At 50.7% G+C, this 24,571-nt stretch overlaps 2 protein-coding genes across 3 annotated transcripts in view; both read left to right on the top strand.

Annotated features, from left to right (window-relative positions):
* The window catches only part of orc5 (origin recognition complex, subunit 5), a 42,857-nt gene extending 28,564 nt beyond the window's left edge, over positions 1–14,293 (top strand). For both annotated transcript variants that reach the window (XM_061252260.1, XM_061252259.1), the window contains exons 13-14: positions 8,982–9,094; positions 13,851–14,293. In XM_061252260.1, the coding sequence (XP_061108244.1) occupies positions 8,982–9,094; positions 13,851–13,896 (159 nt within the window). In that variant the 3' untranslated portion in view covers positions 13,897–14,293. The remainder of the gene's footprint in view (positions 1–8,981; positions 9,095–13,850) is intronic.
* A 2,646-nt stretch (positions 14,294–16,939) lies between these two features.
* The window catches only part of reln (reelin), a 134,679-nt gene continuing 127,047 nt past the window's right edge, over positions 16,940–24,571 (top strand). Inside the window, exon 1 of the mRNA XM_061252696.1 lies at positions 16,940–17,183. Coding sequence (XP_061108680.1) covers positions 16,940–17,183 — 244 coding nt within the window. The remainder of the gene's footprint in view (positions 17,184–24,571) is intronic.

Raw genomic sequence — 24,571 nt, 5'->3', positions numbered from 1 at the left:
TAATGTAATGTGCTGGACTGCTTTGACACAGTAACACAGTAGCATACAGACCCAGCAAACGATGACGGATCTGTCAGAGACGCACGGATCCTCTCACAGGAAGCAGCTGTGATCCTCAGCTCTTTGTTATAAAAATAACCTTGAGGTGTGCGTGCGTGCGTGTGTGCGTGCGTGCGGTAGGAGGAGATGTACAGGATGACTTAAGGCTTAGACTGTAATGGCACTTATGTATAGATTGTATAGATATTGTTATTTTTTGTATTCTAGCTGCAATTGTGGTATGCTAGTTTGAAAGTTGATTGTACTCTTAAAGGGTTCTGATTTTCTGCATGTTTACACTAGGACTCGGAACTATACTGTCCTCTCAGGTCCTCTTTGCACTTGTTCTTGGGTTTGATTTGCACTTTGTTGTACGTCGCTCTGCATAAGAGCGTCTGCTAAATGCCATGTAATGTAATGTAATGTAAAAGGCAAACCGCAGATGGGATTGATGGAAGGTGTCAGTACGCAGAAAGAATGTGGAGGTATTCAGGAGGTGACGGGAAGGAAAGACAATGATGGGAGAAAATGTTGAAGGAGGGAGCTCAGGTTATAAGGTCTGTGTGTGTGTGTGTCTGTGTGTGTGTCTGTGTGTGTGTGTGTGTGTTTTTCCCGTGTGTGCACGCACCAGTGAACAGCAGGAGATAAACCGGGGAGAAGGAATGAATGGGCAAATGGGAAGGTTTGGGGGCTGTCCTTAATCAATTTTATTGATTGGTGAATTCAGTTTCTGGTTGTGCGGGATTGTGATTATCAAACACATTCATTTTTGGTGGACATAATCTGTCTCCTGCTGTACCCCTATTGTGGACCCCTTTTTCCTCATATACAGGACAAAAAGTGACAGATTCAGCTGGACGTTATCAGGGGGTTGTATCTGGTAGAGAGACACAGGATCAGGGGTTGTATCTGGGAGAGAGACACAGGATCGGGGGTTGTATCTGGGAGAGAGACACAGGATCAGGGGTTGTATCTGGTAGAGAGACACAGGATCAGGGGTTGTATCTGGTAGAGAGACACAGGATCAGGGGTTGTATCTGGTACAGAGACACAGGATCAGGGGTTGTATCTGGTAGAGAGACACAGGATCAGGGGTTGTACCTGGTAGAGAGACACATGATCAGGGGATGTATCTGATAGAGATACACAGGAGGTGTGTAACTCCAGGGGCTTATTGAGTCCCAGTAAGCCCAGTACATAGAGGTGTATATGTATCTTTGGTAACGGCAGCTGTCATCTCTCTGTTAATATCCCGCTGTGTAAGTGTTAGACCTGTCAGATTTAAGATGCTACAGCTATGCTCTCCTGAACACGAGAGGCCGCACAGCAAATAAATAATGTAGTTATGTAGCCTCTACGTGCAAGCGCGTTTGAATTGTGAATCCCGGTCAGTTTGTATTATGTGCATTTCTGTGCAGTGTCTGTATTGTTCCCCGGTGGTGCCTGGAGAAGCAGGGAAAATGAAGAAACCAAAATAAGGTGTGGTGAGGGAAGGAGGGAGGGAGAGAGGGAAGGAGGGAGGGAGAGAGGGGGATAGAAGGCAGCGACATCCCTTGTTCCCCGGGGAGCACTTTTAATAAACCGCAGCCTCATCCCAAATTGACTCCAATTTAAATTTGGCGGTGGGGTGCAAATAGACCCGTCCCCTGTGGGAGCCGGGGGTGACAGCTGACCTAACCACCTCCTGGCCCCATGGAAATCAGGTCAAAGGTCAGCACCACCTTCCCCTGTAGCCCAAACCACCCTTCCAGAACCAGCGGTGTAATTATGCTGTAGGCCCGGCTAATAGTGACACGTAGGACTAGCTCACAAAGCAGTCTCTCTCTCATGGTGCGCACTTTCAGCATATGATTTTAACAGGCTACTCGAGTATAAAACTTCCCAACAATATGTTTTCTATGTGAAACATTACCTCAGTAACGGGAATCATGTTTATCTAGAGCTGTTAGCACCCCGTCCAGTATTTTTCAGACAAAATAAACATTTTGTAGTCGCCCATATATTCATTATGCAAAGCAAAAACCACATCTCTATACACTGCCATGTAACATATCTGTGGCCTGTTTAGTGTTTTAAGTGGTCAGACCTGTGGACAAAGTGCCATTCTCTATAGGCTGGTCATCGTCACATACAGTGCTCCCATTGGCTGAATGGCTCTTTGCTGCCGTCAGTCACGTTAATGATCCAATCCCGCCGTGTACAAACCCAGAATTTTGAACAGTATGGTTTCACCAGACCCTCCTCCTCCTTCCCCTGTAATTTTGGGCTGTTCATCCCTCATTTTGGTCAGTGCACAGAATCTCTCATCAAGCACTGTTTAGTTTGCTGGGCAGGATCTCCGTCCATCTGCTCCGTTTCGGTTCCAAACCTTAATGACCCGTTTGGTCTCAAACCCCACAGATACATGGGAAACGCGGTCCGCCGCCATCATTACTGACCCTTTTCAATTACTTACTGGACTTTTGAAGCCAGGGCTAATATCGTTATGATGCAGGCGGTGATTAAGGAAAAAAAAAAAAACTGTTCAGTTATTCTGTGTCAACCAAAGCAGAGAACATTGACCTGCCATTTTGGGGGGGCAGGTACATGGGCCCCCCTGTCGTTGTCCACTCAGTCACGGTCAGGAGTTGGGGTTTGGGGCTGGACTTGGGGGGGGTGTAGAGGGAAATTGATATAAATTTGAACAGCCTGTCTCCGTGTCTCTGGAGGTGACAGAAGGGAAGGGGTGCTGGGCTGGGGGTGTGGGGCTGGGGTATAAGACACAGGGGCATGGGGGAGCGGAGCTAGGTTTCAGTCCTTTAGAAAACAGCCTTAATCGTCATCAGAGATGGAGGTGGTGTGTGTGTGTGTGTGTGTGTGTGTGTATGTAAGGGGGGGTGGCGTGCTGCTGTTTTAAAATGAGATTTTACTTATTTATTTATTTGAACTCTGAGCTCAAGGCCATCACCGTGCTTTTTGTTGCGTCTTCCACCCCCTCTCTCCCCAATCCTCTCTCTCTCTCCCCCTCCTCTCTTTCTCTCACTCTCTCCCTCTCCCACCCTTTCTCTCTCTCTCTCTCTTTCCTGCTCTCTCACCCCACACCTCCCCTTCTCATACTCTCTCTCACACCCTTGTACTTAGTGCGGTGTGTCTGTGTGTGTGTGTGTGTGGGCATGCGTGCACATGTGCTTGTGCGTGAGAGAGTGTGTGTGTGTGTATTTGTGAGAGGGGAGTGTGTGTGGTTTTTTTTGTTGCTCTCTCCTCCATTCTGAATACAGTCTCTCATTGCTTGGGCTAGTCGAGCCCAGGGTAGATTTCCTGATTCTGTTCACTGGCTGCCTCTCTGCCTGATTTGACATCTGTGGGAATCTGATACAAGCACACACCTAATGAAAATCTCTCACAGTGGGACTTCAGACAGATTAGCTTTGAGCACCTTTCATTTAAGAGAGATGTAAAGAGAAAGCCGAGCCCAGAGTGAGCTTTTATATTTTAATCTTCTCCCTCTTTGTCTGCACAAGATATTTTATTTCTTTTTTGGCTCTTCTCGTGTCTGCTGGGCTCTGATTACTTGAACGAAAGTGTGGCTTCAGGTGAGCGCGTGCGTTTGTGCGACTGAGAGATGTCGTATTGTGTGTCTGTGTGTGCGTGTGTGCAGTCCATTAGCTCTCGGTCCTCATTTTTGGATATGGCAATGTTGGTCCATAACAGAATTTTGGTCCTCAGTGTTTGCATATCAATGGCCACTTTATTAGGTACCTATCTAACACTGGTTACCACCCTTTTCTGCCCCCAAGGATTCAACAAGCTCCTGGAAACATTCCTTGGGCATTTCGGTCTATTCCTTACTCGATCGCATCACGCTGTTCCTCCAGATTTTTTTTAGCTTTTTCATGCTGCGAGCCTCCTATTCCACCTTGACCCAGAGGTGCGCTATTGGATTGAGATTGTTTTTTTCCACCACTGCTTCAGGGTTTTTCTCCCTACTAGGCTTTTTTTTTCTTGCTATTTTGGGGGCTCACTTCTGGTGTTTGCTGGTCTTTGCTCCGTACATCTTCTTTGTGACAGTCTTCTGTAAAAAAGCGCCGTACAAATAAATGGAATTGAATTGATGTGCCCTGCTGAAGACTCTCTCGCAGAGCGCACTGCACTGGAAGCTGCTCAGGTAACCTCAAATATGCGCCCCCGCTCGGCTGCCATTACTCTCCGCTTGACTCCTGGATAACCTTCTGCCGGGAGGCTCGCGTAGCGTACATTCTTACAGACCCCTTCCTGCTGGCAGAGAGGTTTACCCCAGGCAAACTGCTTCAGCAGCGCTTACCACATATTCCTACAATTCCCACAATGCAACGGGTGGGTCTTAATCCATCTTCCTGCTGGCAGAGAGGTTTACCCCAGGCAAACTGCTTCAGCAGCGCTTACCACATATTCCTACAATTCCCACAATGCAACGGGTGGGTCTTAGTCCATCTTCCTGCTGGCAGAGAGGTACAACCCAAGTAAACCGCTTTAGCAGCACTAGCAACTTATTCCTACAATACCCACAATGCCATGGGCGGGTCTTAGTGCGTTTGTGTTGATCCTGACGTGGTGCTCCAGCGTGTGCGTTTTGTCATGAACCCTCCCAGTCGCTGTCACGCTCTCGGGCTTTCCCTGTCATCATTCCGGGCCCCTGCTTTGGCAGGGGGAGGAGAGTGATTAATGAACGGAGTGTTGGACGTGCCTCTCTGGTGCGTCTCCCTTACACGCACACCTCCCTTCCCCCTGTGAAGAGCCTCAGTGCAGGTCTCCCCCCCCTTCCTGCGGTGGGGGCTCATCGGGGCGTGACTGTGGGGGGTGCCTTTAGAATGCGGGGTGAGGTCTGACCTGGGTCAAATACGTAATTGTTTTGGATTCAAATGCTTTTCCTGAGCTCAATTGATGATGTCTGGCGCAACTGAGTCAACCAAGAAGACCAGAAGGCAGGGTTTGCAATTTTTGGGGGTTTTTCGGTGGTTCCAATACACCAGACAAGCTCAGTAAAGTGTAGAAACGTATTTGAATCCAAAACGGTTACATATTTGACCCTGGTCTGGTTGAGCCCGTGCACTGTTTGTGACCCCAGTGGTATCATTGAGCCCCAGAGCAAGCGTGTCCTCTGCTCAGAAAAGAGTCATATTATGTGTGACACATTTGTCTGCTAGACGCTTATTCAAGTCAACTTCATACTCATGTTTACTGGTACAATTCAGATTTAGTACTCTGCTCTGGGGTACACCCAGAGAGGTTCCCTCTGGGAAAAACACACAACCCTGCGGTTAAAAGTATATTTTCTCAACTGCTGCATGAAATTCACAATCCTCCTGGCTACTTTTTTTTTTTTTTTGCCAGTGCACAGGTGAAGTGTCCTGGCAATTTAAAAAAAATTATTTCCACACCCACTATGTAAGCTAAAAAACCTCCAGCAGCATCTTCTTGGGTTATGTTTGAGGTGCCACGTCCTCATAGGCGATATCGGATCCCACTTTCAGGAATTCTTTCCCTTTCAATTTTTCAAGGCCTGGTGTTTGAATTATGAGTGTAATAGCCCATCTGACAATTTTGCTTGCGTCTCTTCACCAGTTTTCTTGGTTTGAGGGAACCGTTTTATTGTTCTAAACTTTTAGACCCATAGACAGAAATAGGGTTTTTCCTATCTGTCAGGTCATATAAGCAATTTCCCCCGTTCTGTCGTGCTGCTCACATTCCTCACCATTTCCGCTGGAAGTCTTGGTCATCTACCTTGATTGAGATTGAGGGGTTCTGAGGAACCTACTGTAATAAGTGCGTCACCTTTGGGTGTTTTAATATTTCTTTCTTTGGAAAGACAAACGGGGAAAGTGTTTCGTTGTTCAGCACTTGTTCAGACTTGTCGTCGTTACTGCTAATGCTCGCTCACTCAGTGAAAGGTTAGTCACTTGACCATTGACCCCAGTTTGGTTTGCAGACAGGCTCCTTGGAGAGAGACATCAGAGACTAATGGACCTGGCGATTTGGGGGAGAAGGGGGGCTTCCAGTCCTACTTCAGGACACAAGGGTTGAATAGCGTACAGTGTTTTGCCCCATTTGCCCTGTTACCCTGGGGGACGGGTGGAGATGGGTGCAGACCCCTTAAAACATTGAGAACGTCTGCCCTCCTTCTTCTGCCTCTCTCTGCTGCACAGCTAACAGCCATGCTGCAGCTCTGCGGGATTTTACAGTGACATATCCACAGTTATGGGGGATATGTCACTGGATCAGCACGCATCTCCCTCCCTCCTAAAGCACAACACCCCCCCCCTCACCCCCGCTAAAACATCTCCCATTTCTCAAGGCCCGAGCCATGAAATCTCCGCTTCCTCCTAGCAACCTTTCATCAGTTAGCCGCGGTTGTGATTGGCTGAGGAATTAAGGTCGCGTGTGACCTTTTCGGCTGCATGGGGGCGGGGTTTCCCTCCACAGGTACCCTGCCGCGGCCTTTCAAAACAGCCCATGTTTCTGCAGCTCTCTGCTGGAGCTCCCGCGTTTCCACACACCCCGCTCTGCACCTTCCACACACCCCGCTCTGCACCTTCCACACACCCCGCTCTGCACCTTCCACACACCCCCCTCTGCACCTTCCACACACCCCGCTCTGCACCTTCCACACACCCCGCTCTGCACCTTCCACACACCCCCCTCTGCACCTTCCACACACCCCGCTCTGCACCTTCCACACACCCCGCTCTGCACCTTCCACACACTCCACTCTGCACCTTCCACACACCCCGCTCTGCACCTTCCACACACCCCGCTCTGCACCTTCCACACACCCCGCTCTGCACCTTCCACACACCACGCTGTGCACCTTCCACACACTCCGCTCTGCGCCTTCCACACACCCCGCTCTGCACCTTCCACACACCCCCCTCTGCACCTTCCACACACCCCGCTCTGCACCTTCCACACACCCCCCTCTGCACCTTCCACACACCCCCCTCTGCACCTTCCACACACCCCACTCTGCACCTTCCACACACCCCACTCTGCACCTTCCACACACCCCCCTCTGCACCTTCCACACCCCGCTCTGCACCTTCCACACACCCCCCTCTGCGCCTTCCACACACCCCCCTCTGCACCTTCCACACACCCCGCTCTGCACCTTCCACACACCCCGCTCTGCACCTTCCACACCCCCCACTCTGCACCTTCCACACCCTGCTCTGCACCTTCCACACACCCCCCTCTGCACCTTCCACACACCCCCCTCTGCGCCTTCCACACACCCCCCTCTGCACCTTCCACACCCCGCTCTGCACCTTCCACACACCCCGCTCTGCACCTTCCACACCCCCCTCTGCACCTTCCACACCCTGCTCTGCACCTTCCACACACCCCCCTCTGCACCTTCCACACACCCCGTTCTGCACCTTCCACACACCCTGCTCTGCACCTTCCACACACCCCCCTCTGCACCTTCCACACACCCCGTTCTGCACCTTCCACACACCCCCCTCTGCACCTTCCACACACCCCACTCTGCACCTTCCACACACCCCGCTCTGCGCCTTCCACACACCCCGCTCTGCGCCTTCCACACACCCCCCTCTGCGCCTTCCACACACCCCCCTCTGCGCCTTCCACACACCCCGCTCTGCACCTTCCACACACCCCGCTCTGCACCTTCCACACACCGGCAGCAGCCTCCGCTCCGCTGGCCTCTTTTCCGGATAGTTCCGGGGTCCGCTCCGCTTGGGCAAGCGTGTGGCACATGGAGTGGAAATCCCTTTCCTGCCTGTCCTCGGGGGTGGGAAGTGGGGGCAGAGGGGGTGGGAAGTGTGCTGGCGTGTTCACAAGCCAGGGGAGAGGCTGCCACATTTTTTCCATGGGTGGGGGGGAACTAATACAAAGCTGTTTATGACTTAGCTTAGCCGCTCGTGTACAGGAAATGGGCTAGTTTTGAACTTCAGTGTGCATTCATGGGGATTTAGGCACGGGCCTTTGCTCGTTGTCCCTGCATGGACTGCAGGCTGACCCCGTATGCATCCGGGGGGAGGGGGGGGGATATTTGGGGCATCTGTGGCAGGATCATGATCCGCCATTAACCCCTCGCACTTCTCCACCCCCGTCACCACACAAGAGGGGGTGACGCGAGATCGGCTTTTCATGTTACTAATTGGAGTGTGCAAAGCAGCACTGTTAAAGTGCTCCCCAGGGCTCTCTCTCTCTCTCTCTATCTGTCTCTATCTCTCTTTCTCTCTTTTGTTGTTATTAGGCATATGAGCCAGCTCTCGTAAACAAGCAGCAAGTCCAAATTAGAGCCCTTTGAGTGATGAACTGACAAACCCCCCCTGTTCCCCATCTCTCACACTCCCCCCCCCCCCCCCCCCCCCCCCCTCTTTCTCTCTCCCTCTCTCCCTCCCTCCAGGGCTCTCCTCTCTCACACTCTCCCTCTCTCTCCCTCTCTCTTCTTTTGTCTGCCTGTGGTGTGCAGTCTGGTTTGGCGCGTGGCTCGGTGGAGGGAGGTTGGGGGGAAGATTGAGGCGCACAAAGGCTGCAGCTCAACCTTGAGGTGGAAATTAATAATGGTAAAAATAATTACTGCCTCCCCCTTATGCGGGGGCTCACACACACACACACACACACACACCCTTCTCCGACCTAGTTTCCGTAATGGAGGGAGATGGCCCCCAGTCTCCCTCTCTCTCTGTCTGTCTGTGTGGGTGGGTAAAGGGGTGCTGGTGTGACGTGGGGGGGCTGTTTGCGGCAGGATTTCGGGGTACAGCAGGACGCTCTCTCCTCGCCCTGCCTGTGTACTGGAGAAGGAGGGCTTTGTGGATGGCCACCAGGCGTTAATGTGGATTAGCACTGACCTGTGAGCTGAGAGTGATGCTCCTCTCCCCCTCTCTCCTCTCCTCTCCCCCTCTCTTTTCCCTTCTCCCCTCCCTTCCTCTCCTCTCCTCTCCTCTCCTCTCCTCCTGCAGATCTCCTCTCTGGTCACCCTGCAGCTGTTGACTCTGATGAGCCACGATGACCAGCTGGACGCCCCCAAGTACAAGTGTGCCGTCTCTCTGGACTTCATCCGGGCTATCTCCAGGTTAAAAACACACACACACACACACACACACACACACACACACACACACACACACACACACACACCCACGTTTACACATATGTGCACGGACACGTACACAAGCAACACAAAATGATTGACAGATTCCTTAATATGACTCTTAATATAACACACACAACACACACCCTGTGATTAAGGTCTTGAGCAGGTGGCTGTTGCCTGCGATTGAGGGTGTGAGGCCTCAGAAATCAGTGTGTGACTGCAGAGTCTTTGCAGGAGAAACCTGTATGACTGCATATGTATATGCTCAGAAATGGGCATTGTGTGCTTGCATGCGTGCGTCCATTGTGTGTACAGTGTTTTTGTGTGTGTGTGTGTGTGTGTGTGTGTGTGTGCTGCTGTGTGTGTGTGTGTGTGTGTGTGTGTGTGTGTGTGAGCGAGCAGGTGTGTGCAGTGGGGGACCTTGTGGAACAGACGGTCAGTGCTGTGCTGGGACTGCTTACTGCCTGCCAGACACTCAGGGAGGACTGTCCACTGAGTAGCACGTGCGCACTAGCACACACACACACACACAGACACAGACACACACACACACATACACATACACATACACACACACACACACACACACTCACGCGCACACACACAGACAAAGTAGTACACTCATACACACTCATTAACACACACATGCATGGACACATACAAAGGCAACACTAAATTATGAACTAATTGCTTACTATAACTCTTAATATGAAATCCGCGCACGCACACACACACACACACACACACACACACACACACACACACACACACATACAGTTAGCTCCTCTCAGACTCACAGACAGTTCCTGGCCCTGTTTTTCCACGCTAACCCTCCCCCAGTGTTTCCCAGACACGCTTAGTAAAGACACTCCTCATTCACCCCAGCACACACTCACATTAATGTAACATAATGCCCAGCATTTAGCCCAACAATGCTTGGCTCTTTCCTACCGTTAAGTGTACCTGATGCTTAGTTTACCTAAGAACTAAACGGTTTCTAGCACCCTATCAAGCCTGGTCTTTAAAACCCCCCTTGAGTTTCTGCCTCCACTACATGACCTGGCAAGCTATTTCACAAGGTGACAACTCTCTGTGTGGAAAAAAAAAACTTCCTAATGTCTGCCCAATTTATCCTTCGCCAATTTCCATTCATGCCCTGTGTGTGTTTCACACCTGCGCTACAACGAGCCCACAGTCGACGCGCCACGCGGCTAGCTGCCGTTACAAAAACACGCTTCTAAGTTTTTCAGGCTGCGGTGACTTCTAAAAGTGCGGCGGGAAGTGGGCGTGTCTGCGGGCGGCCGCGTCGAGCTCCAGCCGCCGCGCTTTGTTTTCACGCGCCGTCTCCGCCGACCCGACAGCCGAGAGTAATTAAAACCGTTTAATTGAGCAAATAACAAGGCTGGTGAGCTGACCCGCGATGGAGTGATGGAGGGGAAGAGGCGTGCCCGCCGGAAGAGTGCGGAGCAGGTCTCGTAAAGACGCTGTGCTGTGACACGACTGAACGCGCACGCGGGAGAAGAGAAGCCGTGCAGCTACTGACCCGAGAGCTGTGCTGGGGTGAGGCCTGACCTGCGTCGAATACGTAATTGTTTTGGATTCAAATGCTTTTCTGTGCTCGATTGATCTTGCCTGGTGCGAGAGTGTTTCATAAGTTCCTATACGCCAGACCAGCTCAGTAAAGCGTGGAAGTGTATTTTAATCCAAATCAAATGCGTATTTTACCCAGGTCTAGTGGTGACTGACCTGAGAACAGTAATGTGGTAACCAGACCTGGGTGAAATACTTAATTATTTTCAACTCAGATACGCCTTACTGAGCTTGTCTGGTGAATTGGAACCTACAAAATACTCTCAAAACCCCGTCTTCTGGGCCCCTTGGTTGGCTTAGCTGCACCAGGCAAGAGCAATTGAGCACAGAAGTATTTGAATCTGAAACAATCGCGCGTTTGACCCAGGTCTGGTGGTGACTGACCAGGGAACAGTGCTCTAGTTACTATTCATAGACGAGCGTGACAGTAAGATGTACGGTCTGCGGGAGAGGTGTAGAGCGTTCACCGAGCTGGCTGTCCCGCTTGCCTGACCTTGAGAAAGCCCCCCCCCCCCCCCCCCCCCAGAAGCCAATAAAAACAGAGGAAGCGTTTCTCCGAACGACCGCGTTATTAATGGAGGGCCGCCACAGGTCACCACGCGGTAGGTCGGCCGCGGGGGGGCGGGAGAGACGGCCAGCTGGTTGGAGGGGTAGCTGGGAGGTAGCTGGGAGGTAGCTGAGGGGTAGCTGAGAGGTAGCTGTGAATAGCAGTGGCTGCAGGAGGTGTGAATTAAGGGAGGGAACTTTTCGGCAGGGGATGGGCTCAAATGTGGGTGAGGTGGACGGTCACCTGCTGGATAGGAGCCTCGTGTCATTACGCCAGCGTGTAAAACGACTGGGACGCTCGTGTGTCAGTGCAGGGAGGAGGTTCGGGGGAGGGTGAACACAGGGTGGGACTTGGGGTTTGAGCGTTGGTGGTTATGGGCTCCAAGGATATTGCATTCATCAGGGATGCATTTCACAGCGGAAGTGACGGACGGACTGCTGTGACCAATGAACCCGCACAGCTTTCTGCTCTTACATCCGTTTGCTCTGTTCGTCGGCTTGGCTTGCTTTAGACTGTGCTTACATTGCCAGTTATAGTCCTACATTTATAGTCAGATTCATACGACAGCAAGTGTTCTCTGAAGAGATATATATAATATTTTATCAACATATGAAATCTTAAATTCTTACTTGAACTGGTCCAGCTCTAATACAGTTTAGAGACACAATGAAATATACGGTATATTTCAAAGCAACTGTAGCTGTCGTATTTGCAGCAATTCCTATTAAAAATGTGTAATGGTACTGTATACCTTCATATGTGAGTCTATCTTGTGAGGGGGATCTCACCTTTGGCCTGCCACCATGTGCAGCCGATGGAAAACGTTGTTGGCTGGATCAGTTGTAAACCCAGTGGAAGTGAATACAGGGGGGTTAGGGCCCCGCAGGTGTAAATCTGTGTGATTTGTGTGTGCGTGCCTGTGTGCATTAGTATGTGTGCGCAGGGACAGGTGGTGTTGATGGGGTGGTCAGTTGATCGATGTGTGTGTCCTGGACCAGAACGAACGCTGCTGTTCATCGTCATGGAACACGGAACCCTGTGGCTCCGCCCCCTCCTCCTTGGCCCTGCTTACAGAAGAGAACACACAGGCGCACGCACACACACACACACACACACACACACATAATATATACACACACACATACATATTGTACATATATACACATGCACACGTACACACACGTACGTGCACATGTATATACGCACAGACACCAAACACATACACACACGCACACCATATGCATACACACATATACAGACTTGCACATACACATCCACATACAGATATGCACGTTCTCACTCGCATATTTTGCACACATTCACATGTGCAGACACACTTATACACACTAAAAGACACACACACTCTAAAAACAGAGATTTAAAAGTTTTTCATACATCCAAAAAATGTTACCAAACTATCCACACAAATATATAAACTTATAAAATTAAGAGACTCCAACAAAATATTTTACTCAGTCACACACTGAAATTTTAACTTATTTTTATTGTCACACACCTGCTAAAAACATGTCATCTGTGTTGCATGGCAGATTACAGAACTGATGATAAACTGCCATTCTTCACGAGGCCAGATGTTTTTGCAGTTATTGTTTTAGACTCAGGAGAAATCCATTCACTTCCATTAAACCAGGGGCAGCTGCTGTTATGCATTTTGTTGACATTAGAGTTCTGTTCTTTTCCTCTCTGAAAATTCTGCGTATTTTTGGTACCTCAGTATCTACACATTAATAATGCTCTGAGGTGCGGTCGGTCCTTAGTGCAGCCGTCTTAGGAGCCATATCGGAATCCCCCCTGTGTGCGCCGCGATTGAGTCCCCACCGCAGCCCCCTCTGACCTGTTATCCCGTCTCTGTGTGACCCTCTCTCTGCTTTCTCCCTGTCTGAATAAAGCAAACAATACCATGTGCTCTCCTTTAAAAAAAGCTTGATTACGTAGCGGTGCATTGACTCAGCTGCGCCACATATTTCTGCCTGTGTTTAACCCGAGCAGGAGAACCCAGAGTGAAAGTGCCACACCTCACCAAGACATATGCCCATAACCGTGGCGTCAAACAGTCTCTCATTTTCCTATTTTTAATGGACTGCGGAAAGATCTTACCCTGGGCTTGTAGACACAGCAGTACTGCTGAGATAAATATGTTTTCTGTTGCAGTCGCTGATACGGATCATGTAAATTTATGTAAATTACATTGTCAGCTTTAAATTACATATCAATTAAACACAATTATGCCTGACTAGCAAACACCAGAGAGCGATGTTCTGTGCTTTGTGGGTCCTGCTCCTCTGCAGTAGAAAGGCTAGCTGTTATTCCAGTGTACAGCGATGTCACCACTGTTTATTTATAATTGTTTTCATGTTGTGGTGTTTTCTAATCACTGTGAATCTTGAGCATTTACAGGCACAACTTGAACGTTCTGTTTAAATTATTGGATTGATTGCACTTTCCATCTGTTTAAGACTGTAATGCCTTGTCACATTTACGGAAACTGTACTCCCTTGATATGCAGGTTTGGGAAAATGTGCTTACATTTCTCTGGAATTGACAAGTCATTTTATTTTCTCTCTTTTCTCCTCTTAGAACGGTGGGCTTTGATATCCTGCGGTACCTGTATGACTTCCTATGAGTCTGGCTTTGCGGTCACACCATCGGCAAGCCCGTAATAGGGGTGCCCTGGAACTGTCTGCGGACAGTGACGTCATGAACTGGAACCCCTTGTTTTTCTGAGGCTTGATGGACCGTCACTTGTGCACTTCACCTGACTTTATGGGGATGTTCGTCTGCCACTGGGTGATGGAAATATTGCTTTGTCAATCTGAAATAAACTCTCGGGACAATGAACACAAGGATATCCCTGATTTACTTCCAACTTCCTCCACCTTCGGGGAGGGTTACTCTTTGACACGCCAGCCATTTTGTGTGCAGCGGTGCGTACCTCTCTGCTGGACCACGGGGCGATGCCGTTTCTCTGTAAACTACATTGTTTGATATCTGAACAATAAAGTTGAAACTCAACTTGAGAACTGCAGTCTTTTTTTTTTTTTTCAGAAGGGTAATGGGAGCTTTGGGATTTCTAAGAAAAATCCCTGATAAATAAACCTCTTTCAGGTTCATTTGAAGTAGTCCATGCAGAGAAGTCTTTTCTGGCTGAGCCTTCATAGACAGAACCTGTCAACGTGTAGCAACCTGAAACGCTCGCTATGCCTCTTCATCGTCTACAGACGTGCGCCGAGCTTCCGGATTTACACCCGTCCACCGCTGGCCTCTGATTCACCCGCACCTGCCGTGTCTCTCCTCCATTGTTGCTCCAGACGTGTCGGAGGAAGCTCGGGAATGAACATGAACATCTTGTGCTTGGACGTCACAACATGCAGCCTTATCTACAGTTGCTCATAAGTATCAGACAACAGACAGATTGAGTCAGAATGTAGGCTTCATTCGTGAGCACATTCAGTATCTCAGAGATTATTAAAGCATCGCGGAGGGTGTTACCTTTGAGATACTTTCAGCACCTCAGATTATTTCAGGTCCTCCTAGATTATATCATCATCTCAAATTGCCTCAGAACCTCAGATTCTTTCAGCGCCGTGCACTTTATTACTGATTCTTTCAGCTCCTCAGAGATGATTTCAGGGTCTCAGAATATTGCAGCCCCTCAGATATTATTTCCGCACCTCGGGTTACTTCACCTATGAAACCGAAAGCGTGCGCACAGCTGGGTTCCCTCACAGACGACCGTGCGGGGAAGTAACTCGGGCACTTAAGCGCAATGAAACACTGACCCCGTCTACCAGGAGTCATCTGGTGGTCACGACCGTCTGTGAACTGTGTTTGTTTGCTTTCCTTCAAATTCTAAATAAACAAAACAAATATAACAAAAATAAAACGGCGAGCCAACCTGCTGCTTTGTTTTGGGGAATGCGAAAGTGGATGGCTGGAGATGTTCAGGTGCATTTAAAGTTCACACACTCCTTTTATTTAATGTGCCTTGCACAGAAACAGTCTCGTTGAGTCTGCTTTAGGGGCAAACGTAGTGGTATTTTTCAAGCTGGTTGACAGCTACAAGACAAATGTATTTCAAAGAATAAGAAAAAGCTTTGGGCAACGGTACGAGTCATTTTTCAAAAGTAAGAATGCATACATATTGGGAATGTTACTTAGTGGTCGGGGAGAACTGACACCCGTGTCACAAATACCAACCCCCCCTCCCCCAAACTGCACTCGTGGCTGTGGGCTTTTTGTATTACATTGTGGAGGAAGTCCTTGTTCAATTTATCACTGCTTTCATTAGGCTGGTGTTGCATGAGCTCCAGCTTTTTGAGCTGTTGATTTACACACAGACCCTGACACACGCCTGTACGACTGTGCTGTGGAGTCGCTCTACTAGATGTTTCCCGCAGCCCTCAGGGTTTTACTGGTGGAAGGAATGTTTGAGAGGGACTGATTTCGCATTGCAGGATGAGAGGGGGAAACCTGTTTTCCTGTACACCGACAGACAGAGAGACAGATGGAGGGAGCGTGTGAGGGAAATGGAGGGAGGGGGACGCAGTCGCACGCAGTCTGCTCGGGCTCCAGAGACCGGGAGAGGGACCGGCTCTCGTTTGGGGAGGTGGGGAGAGCGAGAAAGAGAGGGAGAGGGAGAGAGAAAGGGCAGAAAACACCATTATCGCCTCAGTCTGTCGCTGCGTGGCAGTGAGATAATTTAGAACAGAGTAAGAGGGGGGAGAGAGAGAGCAAGGCACTGTACAGGCCCGACAGGAAAAAGTTGGAATGTCGCATGGAAAACCCATAAAGCAGCGGGGAAAAAAAGACAGGAAAAGCATAATCATGGAATTGGGCACATTGATACTGTAGAGAAATGGCAGGGAGAGGACAGGGGAAAGACAAGAAGAGGAGGAGGAGGGGGGAGAAAAATAACGTGAATGGGAGAGAGGGAGGAGGTGTGACACTGGGGAGCTGAGAGAGAGAAACCGCCTGGGGTGGGGGGAGAGAGAGAAAGAGGGAAAAAAAAGACAAAGAAGGAGAGAATCAGCGAGAGGACCACGGAAGAGATGTGGGAGAGAAAGGAAACTGAAAGGGGTAATGAGTGAAAGAAAGAAAAAATGTCGAAGCAAAGTCAGTGGAGGTGAAAAATAAAGGAGAGAGAGGTCAGAGGGAGAGATAAAGCAGAGGATAAAGGGATAGGCAGTGATAGACTGACAGAAAAAAGGGAGGAGAGAGGGATGAGAGGAGAGAGGCCGTCTCTCAGCCTAATGCACGTGTGGAGCTGTTGCTATACGGAGAGGGAGGGAGAAAGGGAGGGAGGGAGGTAGGAGGGAGGAGAGAGAGAGAGAGCGGGAGGGGGGTGAGGTATTTAAGCACGGAGCAGGACAGCGCAGGCAAGCTCTCAACTCCCAGCGAGTGAAGGGAGGAAGACTGGAGGAGAGAGCAGTACAACCCCTCCGCCGCAGACGCACACGCCCACACCAGACCTGTTCCCCGCGCCCGTCACGGCCGAAGCCCCGCCCCCGGCCCACCCGGCCCGCCGAAAAAACCTTCGCCAGCTCCGCACCTGGACTCCTCGTTTCCGTTTGGGACCATACCTGTGACCGCTCCCCCGCCCCCTGCACCCCTACTCCACCTCTCTCTCGCCGCCTCTCACACTCACCCCTTCCCTGGCTCCCGGCGGGATGGCGCAGGCCTCTCTCTGGGGCGCCCTGAGCTGTGCCCTGCTGGCCCTGGTGCTGGGCAGCAGCCTGGATTTGGGGACCCCCTCGGCGGGGTTCTACCCCCGTTTCAACCCCTTCTTCTTCCTGTGCACCCACCACGGGGACATGGAGGGGGGCGGCCTGGCTGAAGGCGGGGGTGAGGTGCTCCTCACCCTGCAGATCGCGGGGAACCCCACCGCCTACACCCCCGGACAGGAGTACCAGGGTGAGTGTACCCCTCTTATGTGTGTGTGTGTGTGTGTGTGCGCGCGTGTTCGGGTGTGTGTGCGCGGCAGCGTGCGTATTGAGATGCGCTTTCCATAGTAATGTTTTTACATGCATATTAAAAGACTCCGCTGCTGTATTTGACGTGCGTATGGAACAACGTGCCTGTGTCAGTATTTCAGTTCTTTACAGATTTCTTTCGGTTGTGTGTCGGTGTTAATCTCGAAGGTGCCTTGGAGGGGCTTGTTGTAAACTCTCGTTGGCAGCAGTTCTGAAGTGCCGTCACACTGTTGCTCTCGAAGTGATGATGGGGCACCCCGCTGTTCACAACGATCGCCTCTCGCCAGGTTCGGCGGGGCGCGGACCTATGTGGGCGAACGTAGTAAATCCCGCAAGCCCCTCTCGTCGTGCGATGATGGGTTTTTTTTTTTTTTGCCGATAAATAATTTGGGAATTTCAGCGACTCCCCCCGTTTGGGAAAGCTGGCGCTCCCGGGGCCGTTGGCTGGGACGGATGGAATAAAGCGGCGGTTTGCGCGGGTTGTCTGCGCGCGTATGAGCGCGTGTTTATATAACAGTAATAAGTGGCGGTGGGGAGTGTGGGTTCTCCGCTGCGCGCTACTCCAGGCTGGTTGTTGTGGTGAAAAAGCTGCTGATGCTGGTGCTGTGATCTGCCTGCTCTCTGTGTAGGTGGGTGTTTTTCCTGAGGACAAACTGAACTGAGAAATCGCAGAAACTCCAGGCGCGAGAAAGAATAGGAGAAAGAGAAGGAGTGGGAGAGAGAGAGAGACAGAGAGAGAGAGAGACGCTCTTCACCCTGACAGAAATAAAATTGAAAGCTCAGTAAATAAAAACCTCAGCAGGTAGGAGAAGAAATGAAAACAACAACAACAACAAAAAAACCTGTGATTGTTTCCCGGGATCTTGCGTGCTGACACCTGGGCGCGAGAGTAAGTGGCGTGGGAAAGGACGATCCGGATGGTGACCTCGTGTCTCAGCTGCCGAGCGGCTCCTGCTGTCCGGAATGCCTGACACCCGGGGCACTGACCTGGAGAGATTTCCCATTACTTAAACTGTAAATCCTGCCCAATTCATTCGCTTTCAGTGAAACTATTCTGTCATCTGCAAGTCTGTGGTCACCCCTCAATATGTTTACTACATCATGTCCATGCTCTGCGGTTTTGTGAACCGGAGATACTCCGGTTACACTTCTCTAATATTTTCCTGGAAAAAAAAGGGCCCTTTGTGTTTGAGATGAGGAGCGCAGGGACTGAGAAATAGGCTGGGAAGGAGAGGGTGATAGTGATGAAGTGAGAGAGATAGAGTGCATGTAAGAGCGGAGAGGGGAGCAGGGGAGAGTAGTGGGCTCGCTGGATTTTTAGGACGCTGTCTCCGCTGAAGCACCTTTTAAGCAGCATTAGTGGGGATTGGATGGGGTTCGTGCCTCTGCTGTAGTGCTCTGATTGTAGGGAGAGCGGATGGAGGAGCCTGGCACTCTTTTCTCCTCCACAATGCAATGTTTCAGCTGCCCGCCGCGCGGATAGAGAGAGTGAATAAAAAGAGATGAGGAGGGCAGAGGAGTGTGTATGGGACCGGACTAGATCACAAATGCACATGCATGAACACACACACACACACATACGTGCATTCAGAACAGTACACACGCGCGTTATCAGCATGCATCTGTCTTCTGCACAGGTACGCAACCATCATCTCATACACGTTCACTCGCATACGTATACACAATACTTGTTATCCTACATGTAGGCACACACACACACACACACACACATCCCGCGCATGCAGCTAGTGCTCACATGTGCGTTCACATGCTCACAGCAGGCTCAGTATCTGACACGCATCAGTGAAATCACACATGCTTATTGCCACCCGGTAGCGACGGCTGTAGTGCCAAACATCGCTGCCGCCTCTCCCGCCTTCCCACGCCGCGCGGACGTTCTAGCGCTTTCCGCGCCCCGGGCCCCGCCGAGGTCAGAGTGTGTGACCCAGGGGTCCGAGACCCTCGCTGCTTTCAGACGGGGGACGGGGTGAACGCGGTGGAGAGGGTGCGACGACCATCCTTCATCTCTCTTCTCTTCTTTTCGCGTGTGTAATTACGGCTACGTTATGCTCTTCAGCCGTCACAGTAATGGCAAACAAAGCGATTTTGTTTAGTCTTTCTTTCTGTTGAGCTGCATTTATGCGCCATTTTTGGCACTGAGTGTAGGAGTGTATTTATTTGTTTTTTTTAAAAGGAGACGCAACAGTCTGTCCTCCTAAAGATTTATTTATGTTTTTGTTGAGAGAGGGTAACGGAGAGGGGACCAGAACTGAGAGTGCAGTGAGGGGATCGAGCCCCCACCCACTGGGGGGGGGGGGAGTCGCATTTGGCTCGAGATTTCGGCTGCCCTCCAGACTGCGCCACACGTCTTGCCAAACGCATATTTATTTTTATTCATTTGGATATGTATCTCTTGGGCACGTACCCTGTTGCTTTACCTTTTTGTACCGTTCTGTTTTTTCAGTAGGGCTGAATATGGAGGAGAGGAAATAAATGTGATATTTGAGAGTTGCAGAGAGATTTTTTTTGTTGATGGGCTTATAAATAAAAGCCATTCTTGAGAGGCGAATGCGGACTGGATGAATGCTTTCCACCTGCTTCACCTGTGGTTTTTATGTTGGCCGGTGCTGATAAAATGCTCTTCGCTTTCCCTCTTAGCAGCTGAGTTAGTACACCCTGGCATTAAATTCGACAAGTAATATACATTCAAAGGTTTTTCATTTACTGCTCCCTGATGGATTCTGAAGACGCTGTGTGGCGGTAATTGAGTAACGATCCCCTGACCTGCCACACACCCCTTCCTTCCTGCCCCCGCCCCCCCACCCCTTTTCCTTCTACTGCCACTACCTCTTCCTATGCCACTGAGAACGCATTGGGTGTGTGTGTGTTTGTGCGTCTGTTTGTGTGTGGCCGTCTGAGTGTGTTTCGCTGGGATCGAGAGGTCACAGTCTCTGTGTGTTTGTGTGAGTGAGGTGATTGGACCTTTTCCTTTGGCTGCTGGTGTAGCTGCACGAAGTCCCCCCATGTTGTAGTTTTGGTGCCGTAACATCTGCTCTTGTGAAAGCGAAGAGAGGGAGCGAGGAGAGAGAGAAAAGGGAGTTGATTGTGGAAGAGGAGGCAACCAAGAAGTAGGAGAGAAAAGAAAAAAAGGGTAAAAGGAAGAAAATAGGAAAGGCAGTGGATGGTGAAGATGGAGAAAGCCTGTGTGTGCGTGTATGTGTGTTTGTGTATGCGTGTGCATATGTGAGTATGTGTGTATTTGTGTCTGTGTGTCTGTATGTATGTATGTATGTATGTATGTGTGTTTGTGCGTGCGTGCATGTGTCTGTGTGTCTGCGTGTGTGTTTGTGTGTCTATGTATGTATGTATGTATGTATGTGTGTGTGTGTGTGTGTGTGTGTGTGTGCGCGTGCATGCGTGAGTATGTGTGTGTGTCTGCATGTGTGTTTGTGTGTGTATGTCTGTCTGTGTGTGTGTGTGTGCGTGCATCTGCGTGTGTGTATGTGTGTGTGTGCAGTGCGTTTCTCTGTCTGTGTGTGTGCGCATGTGTCTGTATGTATGTATGTATGTGTGTGTTTGGATTCATGTTCAGAGTACACACTGAGGTCTGTGTTCAGACCCTGGGGGTTCTCCCAGCCCACCACATCCTGGAAGCAGGCCCATGTTTTCATTATTTTCTGAATTTATTCCTAGTCAGTTTTTTTTTTTTCTTCTTCTTCCAACCAACAGCTTCTTCTTTGTGAAAAGAAATGAGTTGCGTGCAGAGAGGAGCTCCAGAGCCCAGTATGGAACCTGCAGAACAGGGCAGGTACAAATAGGGGTGGGGTGCAGGAGGCTGACCTTGAGACACCATAAAGCACAAAAGAGTATGCAGACCATTCCACCGTCCTCATTCACCTGTGGACCAGAGAGTTTCCAGTGCTGCTTCAAACCAACATCGACAGCTCTGTATGAAAATACTTCCTGGTGTCACGCAAGGCCCAGCGACAGTAGGCGTATGCGAAGCAACTCAATAATGACTGCCCTCAATGGTGTGCTGTATCACCTCCTGTATGTTGCCTGTGTGGGCTGCATGCACACATATTCCTTTAGCATGCTGGTACACTCACCGTCTGGTGCGTCAGTGCATATCTGTTAATGTGAGCTTGTTTTGATAGATTGTCAGGCTCATATAGATATATAGCGTGCCTTTTTCAGCGTGAGTGCGTTCCCTGTGTGTGTGCGTGAGTGCGTGCCCCGTGTGTGTGCGTGAGTGCGTGCCCTGTGTGTGTGCGTGAGTGTGTGCCCTGTGTGTGTGCGTGAGTGCGTGCCCTGTGTGTGTGCGTGAGTGCGTGCCCCGTGTGTGTGCGTGAGTGCGTGCCCCGTGTGTGTGCGTGAGTGCGTGCCCCGTGTGTGTGCGTGAGTGCGTGCCCTGTGTGTGTGCGTGAGTGCGTGCCCCGTGTGTGTGCGTGAGTGCGTGCCCTGTGTGTGTGCGTGAGTGCGTGCCCTGTGTGTGTGCGTGAGTGCGTGCCCCGTGTGTGTGCGTGAGTGCGTGCCCTGTGTGTGTGCGTGAGTGCGTGCCCCGTGTGTGTGCGTGAGTGCGTGCCCTGTGTGTGTGCGTGAGTGCGTGCCCCGTGTGTGTGCGTGAGTGCGTGCCCCGTGTGTGTGCGTGAGTGCGTGCCCCGTGTGTGTGCGTGAGTGCGTGCCCTGTGTGTGTGCGTGAGTGCGTGCCCCGTGTGTGTGCGTGAGTGCGTGCCCTGTGTGTGTGCGTGAGTGCGTGCCCCGTGTGTGTGCGTGAGTGCGTGCCCTGTGTGTGTGCGTGAGAGCGTGCTTCTACAGGTGTGTCTCCCTGTCTGAGTGGCGTGTGTGTGCCGCCGTTGAGCGGTGGAAGGCGTTGAGTGTGGCGTTACTCCTCCTCCAGTATGAGGAGTGAAGGGCGCTGCTCGCCCCTCGTCCTGAGGCTGCCCATTGTTCCAGCTCCCCGTAGAAATGTAACCAGTGGCTAACGAGTGGCTGAATGGTTGCCGAGTGCTGGTAGAGACAGAGCGAGAGAGAGAGAGCGAGAGAGAGTGTTTTTTGCCGAACAGCAGTCGAATGCTGCTTGCGCTGAGAGACGTTGAGAAAGCCCGTTACACTGACGAAGATAAGGACCTCGATCTGAGCTGTAATGAATCCCTTCAAGGGCAAAGTATTGAAGACAGAAAAAAAAAAAACATTTCAAAGGGGGATTTGCAGATGGCAATTAAATGGCGACTGGGAGGTACAGGCTGCTAAATTCTGCTTATCCAAAGCGGTTGGAAGGTGGGGGGGGGGGGGGGGGATCATCTCCTGAGAAGAGATCACCACACAGCTCTGATAAGGTTAATCACTGTAACCACAATGAAGTATGCCTTCTAGGACAGATATCGCTAGGTTACTACAGCCAGCCTACTTGAGGTCACCAGAAAATAACGTGCTTGCTGTACCGCAGAGGGAGAGGGCAGAAATTTATGGCAACCTTTTTACAGGAGCAAGGAATGTAGTTTTGTCCATGGCACATTTTTATCAGGGCCCATTTGTGTGGCCTTGTACAGGTTTGGTCTGTGGGTGACAAGCAAGTTTGGTCATGAAGGGGTCCGTTTCCTGTTTTGAGCAGGGCTGTGCTGATTAAGTATCTCAGTGAAGGATCTATCTGGATAAGTTCCTCTTCCACAGAGAACCCATGTAAGACAAGGTTTAGGTTTGCACACGCTGACTCTCTGTTCTGGAGGACCTCCTAAGGTCTGGGTGACCTCTCACCTGACCTCTGACCGCTGACCTCATACAGATGTCTTTGCCAAAGGTGGTTCCAGTACATGGGCTATTGACGTAGTGGAGAATCCTAGTGGCCCTGAACTACTTCCTGCCTCTGTTTCCTCCTGACCCCTCCGTTCAGAGCGGCCAAGAGGGCGATGTGTACCGATATTAAAAAGGGAGGGAAACTGCAGGTTTTAATGAGCGGGGCCGGAAGGGTGGCGGATGGGAAAAGGACAGGCAGGATGCTGGCCTACTTTTGGGACGGAGGGAGGGAGGCGAGGGAGACCGGGCGGCCGGGGGAGAGATATTTTGATGGTTTAATAGCGCTCTCCAGTGCGCGAGAAGAAAGCGACGCGCTAATGGCCGCGGTGATTTCAAGAGGCTTGAACTCCACTAAGAGTCAATTAGCGTTTCCCCGTGAACGCCAGCCTCTCCGCTCCCGGCAGAGCTGCGAATTCTCAAACTGAGCCGGTCCTTTCAACTGCGAAAGGCGAGAGGAAGGTGCCGTGCATCTGCTTTGGTGTGCATTTAGGGGCTTTGTTTCCTGGGGACCTCAACCGCTAAAGTTGACTTTTTCCTCAGTCACCCGACATGCCCCCCCAGCAGTTGGTATCCACACCTGACATTTTCCTCAACTTAGTCACCTGTTATTTCTCACCGTGAACAGTGTGAACTCGTTTGTGTCGGGTGTAGTTTGGGTAAGGATAAGGTGCTATCTTGTTCCAAATGATAGTTGGAGGTCTCAGCAGCCTGTACATAAGCACCCCAAAAAGTTACACATTCCTCAGACCCACAGAGGCACACACCCTGCGACCCAGCAACCCCCACCCGTGGACAGTATGTGATCAATCATGTCAGACAAGCAGATTATTCCACTGAGTGCACTCTAATGTCTGGGATAGCACACCGTCAAGGCCTTTGTTTTGTGGTCAGACTATCAGGTTCAGATTGTGTGTGTGTGTGTCTGCGTGTGTGTGTGTGCGTGTGCATCTATGTGTGCGTGTGCGTGTTTGTTTGTGCGTGTATCACTGCTCTTATGGGACAGCCCACCTTAATCTTCTTGAGGCACGCTCCATGAAAGCTGCTAAGTGACCATGTAGCAGCTCAGCTCCAGAGATCACTAGACTGTGTCCCTGTCCCACAAGAGAATGAATGGACTCTACCCCCCCACCCCCCACCCTTCTCCCAAAACACGCCTACCTCACCCCTGTCACTTGCTGCCCGGCCAATAAAAGGCTGCGGTTCATGACACTGGGTCTCCACGGTGGTCTGATTGACAGGTTTGAATGACACGGGCAGGTCCTCTCGCAGCCTGAGGAGCGGAGCTTGGCTCCGAGGCTGACGGATGACAGGGGGAAGTCGGACATCTGCCCTGGGTCGCCGAGCGTCCCGGCTCCTTAGCAACGGCAGTGAAGGGGAAGAGAAATAAGAAAGAAATAAGAATAAGAATAGCCAGTGTTGCAGGCGGTCCAGACGATGAAAAACAGCCACACGGTTAATGGCAACTATACTTAGAGAACAAGGAAACCATAAGAACATCCAATTACTGCAGGGAAACAAAAAGTATTTCAAGCC

The sequence above is a fragment of the Conger conger genome, chromosome 8 (genome assembly GCF_963514075.1).
Source record: "Conger conger chromosome 8, fConCon1.1, whole genome shotgun sequence".
Taxonomy (NCBI): Eukaryota; Metazoa; Chordata; class Actinopteri; order Anguilliformes; family Congridae; genus Conger; species Conger conger.
This window is presented reverse-complemented; position numbering and strand designations above follow the sequence as displayed.